At 35.7% G+C, this 12131-nt stretch overlaps 1 protein-coding gene across 1 annotated transcript; it reads right to left on the bottom strand.

The window, feature by feature from the left end:
• Positions 1-5406: 5406 nt before the first annotated feature.
• On the bottom strand, positions 5407-10395 carry timm44 (translocase of inner mitochondrial membrane 44 homolog (yeast)). The gene is made up of 13 exons (XM_055218392.2): positions 10257-10395; positions 9324-9431; positions 9038-9211; positions 8856-8936; positions 8258-8407; positions 8043-8179; positions 7865-7950; positions 7647-7739; positions 7453-7577; positions 7319-7369; positions 7146-7235; positions 6960-7070; positions 5407-6278 (listed from the first exon to the last, which is right to left on the bottom strand). The coding sequence occupies exons 1-13, from the start codon at positions 10284-10286 to the stop codon at positions 6159-6161; spliced, it is 1356 nt and encodes a 451-aa protein (XP_055074367.1). The 5' UTR covers positions 10287-10395; the 3' UTR covers positions 5407-6158.
• Positions 10396-12131: the final 1736 nt, after the last annotated feature.

The raw sequence follows: 12131 nt of genomic DNA, 5'->3' as shown, positions 1-12131 counted from the left end.
TCCCACAAGGTTTGCCACCCCATTAGACTTGTTTTCCAGAATCTCAAGCATAATTTCCTGCTTCTTGTCTGTTTCCGGCATCAGAGTCGGATTCGGAGAGCTTTCAATCCAATCACGCAGTTCCAGAGGGATGTTTTTCAAGAACACACTGAACCAGATGCAACAACGGCCTGGTTGACCTTATATAAGATGACATCATCGATAAACTAATAGTTGAGTTTTACGAAAGTACAAAAATGAAGGAAGCTTAGCTTAGCGTAAATATGTGCAGGATTGAAAACATCATTGTTAAAGACCCATAACCGTTAAGAAGAAATTACATTTATGCACTTGGCCGAACCATGCGAACGCACTTCACAATGCTTAACCAACCAAACTACAAAAACAGAACCCTTCAAATTTAAATTTACGACACGTACAAGAAGGACAAGTATGACGCCTATTACAATCCTCAAGAGAAAGCGTCCTGATGTTAAGCTCTTTGCAGTCTATAGTTTAAATTTACAACAGGATCAAGTTCAGCCCACAGCCGATATGCTCGCAGTCCTGACACAAACATGTCCTCCTCTGCTTTAAACCTGGTGACAAATAGCTTTTAACAGGGAAAGCGCAGGCAGAAGACGTGCTGATCAATAGAAAGCGTATTTGCCATTGTTTTCATCCTCAGACACAATTTCTCATAAAGGCTGTGCATACAGATGTGGGCGGGGCGAACGCTCGTGTCTATAGCGAAGAATCGTCAATTCATTTCGATCAAGGATATGTTAATATAAACCAACGTAATATACTAAAAAAAACAAGTATGGGCACAACCCTTTACAATAAGGTTGCATTTGTTAAAACGTTACAGTTATAATATAGTTTCAAAGGGGACATTTCACAAGATTTTTTTAAGATGTCAAATGACTAATTCAAACCAGTAAAAAACTGTAAAATAACAGTGTTTTTTCCCCTAAAACTTTTAATGAACAAATCTGTAAATTTACAACCCTATATCACGCAAATACGTGACTATTTCACATATGGACCAACGTGAAAATGTCACGTTTTGCCGGGTTTGAACGTGAGCATGTCAGGTTTTCTGTTTGTGTCACTGTCACGTATTGGTTACTCAACTTTTTTGTCCTATTTTCAAACCATTGTCGCTTCGGTTTAGGGTTAGATTTGGTGCATGTGTTATATGTCACTTTAAGTATTTGTCACTTTAAGTATTGGTTTATACAAAAAAAAAGATACAAGACTAATTCTTGTATATTTTCTAAACTTTAACCAATTGTCGCCTGACGTTGGGGTTAGAGTTTGTTTAGGTAAGGATGTCATTTTATGTAAATCTAACCCTAAACCGAAGCCACAATGGTAAGAAATTAGGACAAAAAAGTTGAGTAACCAAAACGTGAAAGTGACACAAACAGAAAACGTGACATGCTCACGTTCAAACCCGGCAAAACGTGACATTTTCACGTTGGTCCATACGTGAAATAGTCACGTATTTGCGTGATATTGGGTTGAAATGTATACATTTTTTTACTTTATTGGAATTAAGAAATTTTACTTTAATTTTACGTTTTTTGTTTGGCAGCCGTAGCTGTCAGTCTTTTGACCGTTTTTTTACGATTTTTTTACAGTGGCAAAAATTTGCTGTTTTTGGGTGTATCCTTTAGAATGCAAATGAGCTGATCTCTGCAGTAAATGGCAGTGTCGTGGTTGGATAGTGCAGATTAAGGGGCGGTATTATCCCCTTGTGACATCACAAGGGGAGCCAAATTTTGATTACCCATTTTTTCACATGCTTGCAAAGAATGGTTTACCAAAACTAAGCTACTAATTTGATCTTTTTCACATTTTCTAGCTTGATAGAAGTACTGAGGAGCCAATTATAGCATTTAAACATGGAAAAAGTAAGATTTTCATGATATGTCCCCTTTAATATAATTGTTTATGTTAGTTCACTGCACATAAAAATGGTATTGTTTATTGTTAGATCATGTTAGCTAATGCATTTACTAATGTAAACAAATACAACCTTATTGTAAAGTGTTAGCGCAAGTTTTACAACTTTTGATTTTAATTAAACATGTCTCAAGTAGTTGTGTATAAATAGCACAAAGTGTGAAAATCGTGCAATACACGCCAATTTCCAATTTGGCATGCGCCAGTCCTTCCTATTCACTTAAACGGCGCATCTTTTTTGTCATTTTATTTCCCAATCTTTTCTGTTTTTTAAACCATTTACATTTGGGTTTAGGGTTAGAACAACTTTTTGTTACATAAAAATGACATCTTAACCCAAACCCCAATTCTAACCCCAACTCCAAGCGACCATGGCTTAAAAATAGACAAAAACATGGAGAAACCTTTATATTAAATAACCTCCTTAAGCAAATTTAAAATGTAACGCTAAAAACAAGCGAAAATTGTTTAAAAAAACAGACAAAATTGAGAAACCAATAAATAAAATGACAAAAAGATGCGCCTTTTAAGTGAATGGGAAGGACTGGCGTATCATATGCACGCCAAATTGGAAATTGGCGTTTGTATTTCACGATTTTTACACTTTGTGTGTATACGCATCTACATGAGACTGGGTAGGTTGATGAATATTAGTTGTATTAGTATTAGTAAAAAATGTATTAACTACAATTATACTGTAGTATTGTTCATTGATGCTAACCACTTTTTTGTCATTTTGTAACTTATCTTACGGTATTTGAGCAGCAGTAATGATATTTTGCTTAAAAAAATAAATTAAAATGCATTATGAGTTTCTGGTCTATGACTTTCATTTTAACTTTTATTTCATACGAAAGAAGTCATTCTCATTAGGCTCTCTCATTATTATAATACAATGACTTTTTAAAGGGAGCACAAAACTACGACCATGATGGTTTTCTAATATTCAAATCTTAATGATCTGGGGTTAAATATGACCCTGCTGTGTTCTTGACAAGTATTTTCTTTTTGCAATATGCAGCCTTACCCTAAAGGCCTAGCCAATAAATGCAGGGGTTTCTCATTTAAAGCTACTAATTGCATCTAATTTGCATATGTAAATGTGTTTGTGTTCATCCGACAGGTCTGTGAGGAGATATCAGATACTAGGTGAACAGTATCAGCATGTATAGTGTGCAGGGGAAGTGTATGCATGATCACCCGCATTTGCCAAACTGCACAGCATACTTTGATCACATTGCAACCAGATCACATATGAGATATCAAACCTCAAACTTAATAACTGCGTCTAGAAAAGAAACTTCCATCTACCAAATGCATGCATGCATAAAAATCTAATATCTTGCAGAATGCTGCATGTTAAACGCTGTGTACTGCCTACAGGCCTGTCATGGCTTCAGCTGAAGGCACTCAGAGATACACTTTCGTATAATTTAGCATAAGATTAAAGCATATTTCCAAAGGCTGCATTTGACTATTTTTTATTCCAAGTGTTTTACAGAACCGGAGGTCCTGAACAAACCGTGACAAATGCTGGAAAAGTCCAAGAAGCCAGCAGCCGACTCAGCGCTTTTTTTAAAGCTGAGATTCATCACGAAACTGGCGGGCTTGACAATCACATGAATGCTTGGAAACAATAGGAAGGCTTTATCAAATCATTTGTTCAGAACCCAAGTATAAATGGGACCACGTCAAATTCATTGGGTCCACATATGCGTGGATGAGCATTAGATGTTGGCCAGCATCTACCCACAGTACACAAAATTATTCACTAAATCGGTTTCATAACGCATCTTCTCAACCAATGTGTAGATAAACCACCTAAATTGTGTGGCTTAGCTTCTGAAGTGCATGTTTTACGACAAATCTATGTGTTCTTAAGGGCCACAAGGGAAATTTATGGAAGGTTTTTCTGCCAATTTAAAATAAAATTGATGATCAAAATTAAACCCAGATTTACCATTTTATTATAGAAAATTGTACACAAAGTATGTGCCAAAATTAAAAAATAATCCATCTTTCCTGTCATATTGAAAACTAAAATAATTTGCTGTTAATTTTCACTACAATCTAAGTGTTCAATATTAAAATTAAAAGGCAAATGTAAAAAATATATTGCAATAGCATCCATTAATCTGTTACTTGTCTTTTTATCTGTTTAATATGCACAATATGATCAATTCTTGTCACTTTTCAGAGATTTTTGATTGTGTTACATGCTACTTTATTCAGGTGGCAGGTGTTGCAGGCTCCTTGCTGCTGCATTATGTCATTATTATATGTCAATACGTCATTATTTTTATTGAAATAATTTATATAGTATTAAGATATAGTATAAGTATTTGATATAAAAGAAAGTCAACAGATTTATTTTATTTATCAAGGCAGGGAAGCTCAGATGGTGAGAAATGTAAGTGGAAGTATAATGTAAAAGACCTATTGAACGCTCTATTTCTTTTAAAGTCTGTGTATGCACAAATTTCTGTGAGCTGTGCAAACTGTGCCCCCTTAAAAAAAAATTGGTGCTTGACGACCCTGGCAGTAGTTAACGCAATAGTTTCACGTGCACACGTGATAGTTTCACGTGCGCACGTGAAACTAAACTTTAAAAAAAACTTTGCTCCATGTCCCCTTTTTTTAAGGGGGCACAGTTTGCACAGCTCACAGAAACTAAACTTTTTTTAAAAAAAAATCTGCACATGAAGGTTTCGCGTGAGCACATAAAACTAAACTTTAGATTTTTTTTACCCCAATTTCACCTTAGGGGCTCGGTACAAGGGTGACACTTGAGATGCGCATTTTACAAGGAAAGCAAGCCGGTAGAGGCGACACAAAATGTGTGCATATGTGAAGCTTAAGTCATGAGTCACTTTTTGTAAAAACATCGTTAAAGGGGTCTAAAAGTTGCTAAATCTAGCAATAAAGTTGCTAACTTGGCAACACTGCCTTAGACACACTACGTTATACGAGCAAGTAAACCCCACCCACTAATTAACATAGAATTTACATATAAGTTGACTTTAAAAATTAAAACAAACTATTAAATAAAAAAACTTAAAATTAAGTTACGTTTTTATAATCAAATGAAAAATCTGGTTTTAATTATCATTTAATTAATTAATTTAAAATTGGCAGAAAAAATATTTTTTAGAAATTAGACAAAAGTTCGAATGTTGAAAAAGTTAACCACTTTTGAATAATTTTATGATACCGTCTAGCTAAACTACAGGTCAGCATGATTCTACAAGCAGAATTTGCGAAAAATAATAAACATTAGTTGACTTGTCGTACCACATAAACAACCATAATAATTACAATGTTTATGATTTACACGCAAAACGTTTTGCTTCCAGTAGACTTTGGATAATAAGCTAGGATATCATTTAAGTAAAATGACACACATCAGCTTCTTAAACGTATTTGTTAAATGATAACAAATCCAGTATCATAACACAATTTTGGAGTAAGCGTGGAATAGTTTTAATTTGCATTTCATTTTTATATATCAGGCAAACCGCATAATCCAGATAATAATTACAAAGGGAATGATACAGTACGATATTATACCTGTACATACATGTCAGAAGAATTTGGACATTTTGAAGTGAATCCCCAACATTTAGCCCCATAGAATTGGGGCTGAACTATAAAAAAACGATGACTTCATATTTAAAGACTCCAAAAAACTGTTGAGACGCACGATCTGCAATTGATGAAACGGCACCACATGGCAAACAAAGCCAAATCTCTGCGTACATGTGATGTATATAAATAAAGACATTGTATATGCCATTCAAAGATGTTGAACTGAAAAACATAAGATATGAGATGCACAGGGAGGGATTAAATTCAATACAAATTAAGTACTTTTGGGTTTTGCAACTATTCAACTGACACCTGATATCCAATTGACATTACATAGTTCATTCTGAACAGTTAGACAGACGAAACACAAACAAAAATGAGTCTCTAAGTCTCTTAGCGTGACTGAAGGGGTCCAATGGTGAGCACCCGACCCTGCGGCCACGTCACCACGTCGTCCTAAACGTCGCCCGGTGTGTCTCCCCCTGAACCACACTGAGGTCCAGTCAAGGTTCCTGCAAGGGGCCGGGTGATGCAAAACAAGATGATGTGTGACCACGCCCATTAGCAGAGTCACGCCCTCAACCCCTCCCTCCCTCATGTCCCGGGGTCTCTATTGCCTTTTCTCAAAGGATCTGCTCTGTGCTGGAAGCAGAGATGTCTAATAGTCTCCAGGCAGCGTAAGGGTTTAACTCATCCTGATCTCGACACAACGCCCAAACGTACATCATCCTGAGAACCTTCTCCTGTGAAAGGCACACAAATACGGGCGATATATCATTTTTATGTTAATAATTCAAATGAAAGATATTTTAGCAGTCTGTATTGCATTGTTACTTCGTGTTCCTGTAGTTAAACTGATGGGGTTTGCAATGGTTTGAACAACAAGTAACACAGTGATAACAGGACATGTATAGACAAACGCATAAATATACTTTGTTGAAATTATCATTTATAATGGAGAAAATTTTTTTAAATCAGTGTAAATCAATATAAAACCTTTAAATAGTTCATGCATATATATCACTTTTATTGTTACGTTTAATACATTTTTTTGAAAAAAATTTAATCGTTTAGGTCCTAAAATGTGCTTTACTTTTCTGTTTTTCTTTTATATTTTAATCTCTATGCAGTCCGAGCAAACTGACATTTAATCAAACACACAGCGCCGTATGAAATAAAAGCACGTTTTTAATTTCGAACTCACAGAATGAAGCGTCGAACCACAATGACCTAGCAAAAAATAATCCCCGGTGTGTCATTACACTTGGCCTTTTAATAAATTTATAACCAGTCTGTTATATAAGCTGTCCAGTCACTGCGGCTCCGGGCCCGGCTGGGTTTCGGGTGATCTCATACGAGGGGCGAGGAGAGGTGAATCACACTACTGATTCATAACCAGATGTCAATGGTTATCGATTACTTACCGGATCTCCCTCCACGACCTCACCCTTCACGTTGCGGATGACCATCACTAGTTGAGCCTGGAACGTGATGATGAGAACGGGACCTTGTTCCATCATCTTACCCATCGCCAACTAGATTAAAAACGACAAGATTGGTTCGTCTGTAAAGTAGTAACATGTTTAAAATATTTATTCCCTCATACTTACATCGATATTATCAATGTCCAGAATCTTGGAGTGAAACTGGAGACCCATGGCTTTGGCCTGCTGGATGGGATGAGCGAGCTGACTGTACGTCTAAAAAAAAAAAAATCACATTCGCCATTCAACACTAAAGTCTGTGAATGTTTCACACATCTGACAGCCTCAGATTCACTTACGGCCTCATAGCACCAATCTTTCAGGACATCCAGTTCTCCTTGGATCATGGCCTACAAACAAAGCAAAAGTTCAGTCGTTGGCATTTCTGCGGACGTCTCTTCATATTTCAAACGAATGGGATGTCGCGTCTCACCTCTAAGACATTGGGAATGATGTCCTTCTCGCATTGCTGCAGGAAAGAGTCCTTGTCGAAATTCGGATCCACCTTCAAAATCTCAGTCAGGACCTCGGACATCTCCGTTTTAGAGAACAGCCCACCTTAAATATCAAACATGCATATAAATAAAGCAAAACTAGCTGGTGTCGGGTGCTTGTGTATGGCTTTACCGATGATGTCTGTCATTTTGTCGGTGACGGCGCGGGACGCCCGGATTAAAGCGTTGTCACTCTCGTCGTATTTCATCTTCATCTCAAAGAATCCTGATGGAGGGAACCACATAATAAAAGTTCCTTAAATAATAAACATACCAATCTGATATGCCTTCTCTATCTAAAACATAACAAGAAACGTGGTGTGTAGCGCCATCTATTGATCAGATACTCACTGTTAAAAACCACATTGTTGTCTTTGAAGTCTTTCCATTGCTGATACCACTTTGAATCCTTGTGTAGCACGACACCCATCGCCTCCCTTTACAAAATGAAATACACAATGTAGTTAAGAAGCGAATGTGAAATAATTTGTAGGTCCAACTAGACATTGAAGATCATATTGCTACACACTCGTTTGCTTCGAAGACTTTGTCTTCGCCGCTGCCCGCCTTTGATGAGAAGTCACTCCTCTTCCTCAGCCTGCTGGGCGGTCGGTACGGGCCGCTCTGACTGAAGTCACCGATCTCCTTCTTGACGCTCTCAACGCCCTTCAGAGATTCAGATTATGGTATGATTTTTAAGACCAAACTTACATTGAACCTTTCTGTAACATTGCAGACTCTTACCTGTGAGATTGCCCGAAAAGCTCCCGTCTTTCCGATTTTCTCCCCGCTTTTGGACACGGTCTCCGCAGAATGTTTCGCCGTTTTGGCAGCTTCCTCCATTCCTTCTTTAATTTTTTTCCCGATGTCCGTGCGACCCACCTCTTCCAGACCCTGTGGGAATTTTTTTTTACTTTAACACCTATTCAAGTATAATTAATAATGCATATCTAGCAGCGTAGTACTTTGCAGTTACTATCAATCACAGAAATGCAAAATTTGGCATATGCAAATTAAAATACATTAAAATACGAGGAACAAAAATCAAATATGGAAAAAAATCAAGTTGGAAATCAAAATACTGTAATGCAGATGTAAATATGATGCAGGCCAAACTTTTACCTCTATATTTAGCTCTTATTTATTTTTTCATTTTACCTATTATATATATATATATATATGTTAAAATATAAAATATATATATGTTATAGGCTAACTTGTGTTGTTTTTGTTACTTTTTGTTATAGGTCATATATTAAAAATACATAAAAAAGAACAAAATGCTACGAAATACTGTGAATAATTTGCATATGTTCAAACATGAGTAATAAAAGTGACTCACCTCCTTTACTGTATCTGATATTGAACCGAGCGTTTTCTTTAACACTTCAGAGGTTTTGACTGTTTCTGACTCGATGGTTTGCTAAAAAAAATCAACAAACAGCATCACCCTTTAGCTGTGTACTATCACAATACGATCATTTAAATATCATACTGCGGCCCATCTGTGACCAATAGACGTACGTATTTCCTTCTGGCTTGCTTGAGGGCATCCGATTCCTCCAACTTTCTGGCCTCTTCGCGAAACTTCTTGATGTTATCCTTCATTTCTTTGTTCTTGTTCAATTCTTGCTTCAAGTTGTCCAGAAACTCTCCCAAGAAGCCTTTTCTACCTCCACCACCAGACATAAACCTCGTCTGCAAATCAAACCTCTAACACTCAGACTGCAACTTTTAGACTATGTAGTAAGCATAGAAAAAAACGTAGTTAGTATACATCCCCAATATTTAATTCCCAACTAACACTTACCTGTGCTGTAGTGACGGCAGGTCCACATATCCTGTACACACTCGCTCTGTCATATAATGACACATAGTGACGAGGGGATAACAGGACACAACCTCGTCTGAGACACACCTGCGAAGAAAACATTACAAATCTGTAAGTAAAAATACACTGCTTGTACCACGATACAGTTATGACATCAGATGACAACATCATGGTACTTACATACAACAAAAGTCTTTATATACGAGACATACATAACACTATATATGCAAAAGCATGGTATTACCATGGTAACTTTGTGATAGTGGTTAAGGTACTGCAACCAGTGACAGCACAGAAAACTTTATGTTAGAGGACTAACATGTCCCTAAACACTGGTACCATGGTACATTTATGGAATCAGGTTGTACTACTATAGTTATAATGACATCAGGTGGTTATACTATAGTTACGGTATGATGACATCAGGGGGTAATACTACAGTTATGATGACATCAGGAGGTAATACCATGGTACATATAAAACAGACTATATACTATATTTCTATACAATAGGATTTACATCACAGTTATCACGACATTATATACGTACATACATACATAAATCGCGTTGATAATCATGACACATGTCTGTATAAAACCATGGTATTACCATGGTATTTTATTTCTTTGCAAGAGACTGTTCCGACATCCTTTGTTGTTTGATAAAAAACGTAACATAGTAAACATAGTATAAACATAGTATAACATTTCATAGTTTATCTTCCATCAAGGCCATCAACATGTTTCATGAGCATGACTGATGAATCAATCACGTTTCCTTTATGAAACACGCAAAGATGTGATGAATCAAACACGCGATGTTGTTGATTTAATCGCAAATATTACGATCATAATCATATTGTTAATGGCGCTGTTAAATTTAATTGAAAAACAGTTTAAATGACAAACTCACCTGGTAACACTGACACAAGGAGGCCGCCATCTTGGTAGCGATGCGAGTGACCTGTTTGGCTGGTGACCTTGCGACGCACTTCCGGGGGAGGAGCGATGACGGGAACGGCCAATGAACTAACAGCTGTTCTGTCTCTACGTGTGCAACTTGCAGGCTCTTTTTAATTAAACTTTTTTTAAATACTTTTTTAAAATAATTATGTGTATATGGAGTACTTTGCAGAAGTCTTAGATAAAAATTTATTGCGTCACATTTTTCTAATATGTTCCTGTTGCTGAGTGGTTTCTAAAAATGGGGGGCATGAGATGGTTCCAGGTTTCAAGATTGTACACCGATATTACCCTTGCAATTTACTCTTGAGTAAATTTTAAAAAATGTATCTTCTTTATGTTAATTTTGTAATATAGAAGATTAATCTATTTTTCTATGATGTAAAAAAATTATTGAATTTTCAGAGACTGTTATTTTTCTAAGGACATTAATCTTGATAACACAATTTTTCTGATTTCTCTTCTAGGAAAATTTCATATTCATAAAGCCAGATCCATTCATTCTAAACCTAATTTTAGGATGTTTTCCACAGACATTAAGTCCCTTTTCAAAACTTTTGACAGTATGACAAAGACTTTAAATTCAAAAGCTCAAAAAACTTTTAATATACTTAATTCTGTTGTATAGTATATTTGATTGTATTGTATGTTTTTGTAAATTGTGATGTCTGTCTACCCCCGTTATCTGTTCATTGTTGTCTTAAAATTGTTAAATAAATAAAAAAATGTGGGGAAAAAAGAGAGATGGTGCCAGGGGTCCCAGTTTTTATAAAATACATGAGTTTATCATAAATTCTTTGTAATTAAAACTTAAAATAGGGCCAATGTTTTAATTTAAATTCTAAATTTGAGATTGGGCGAAATGTATAAAATGTATCTTTTGCACGTTTTATAATACGCATAGAATTAATTAAAGTGTTTGCCAAATACATAAATCTATATCTATTTATTTTGCCTTAGCATCTCAGAAAAATATAGAGATAAAATATAGAAAAAAAATAATGTCATTAAATTGAATAATCAGAGATGTAATAAATAGATGCTTGACACAAAAAAAAAAACATTTATGCACTTTTGAAATAATCCTGTAAAGTTTGTTTTCATTTAATTTATTTATGCTACACGTAATTGATGTTATGTGACATTTTTACAAATTTTAAATAGCAAACTGAAACTATTATGTACCCTGAAAAACCCAGACAATATTAACAAACAACTTTAAGGGTAGTTAACTAACTAAAACTAAAACTTTGTCATTATTTACTCACACTTGTCTAGTAAACTACCAATGTCTTTTGTTGTTCTTCAGAACCCAGATTTTTTAAGTGTTGGTTGGTTACTATGGGAGTGGATGGTTATCACTTCAGTCACCATCCACTGTCATAGTAACCAGAAAACCTTTCAAGCTTCAAAATGGACTAAATAACTCTACTTGACTTGTGCCATTTATTTTTTTGTGTCCTGGACAATTTTTTGTTGTGGAAATCACTGCTGTTTCATTTGTTACACATTATTTACAATTATACCATGAAGGTCTTGAATGCTTTATTCTGATTGGTTGAAAAATGTTTCACGGGTATACATTATTTTTCCATAAATGCACACCTGACCTGTCAAATGTCTTAAAATAATCACCAGAGCAATGTCTGTGGTAACCTAGGAATAAGAGGAATAATTGACTCCAGTCCTGTGAATTATTCGAAAATAATGCACACCCACCGTATTGGCATTACCACGTTGGTTGTGCATTATTATTCCTTATGTAAACATCCTAAAAGTGCCTAAACAACAGTTCAGAGAATGTGCACTGAAAGAGAGACAACAC

The sequence above is a fragment of the Misgurnus anguillicaudatus genome, chromosome 23, assembly GCF_027580225.2.
Source record: "Misgurnus anguillicaudatus chromosome 23, ASM2758022v2, whole genome shotgun sequence".
Taxonomy (NCBI): Eukaryota; Metazoa; Chordata; class Actinopteri; order Cypriniformes; family Cobitidae; genus Misgurnus; species Misgurnus anguillicaudatus.
Note: the sequence above shows the minus strand (reverse complement) of the source record. Positions and strands in the feature narration are given on the sequence as shown.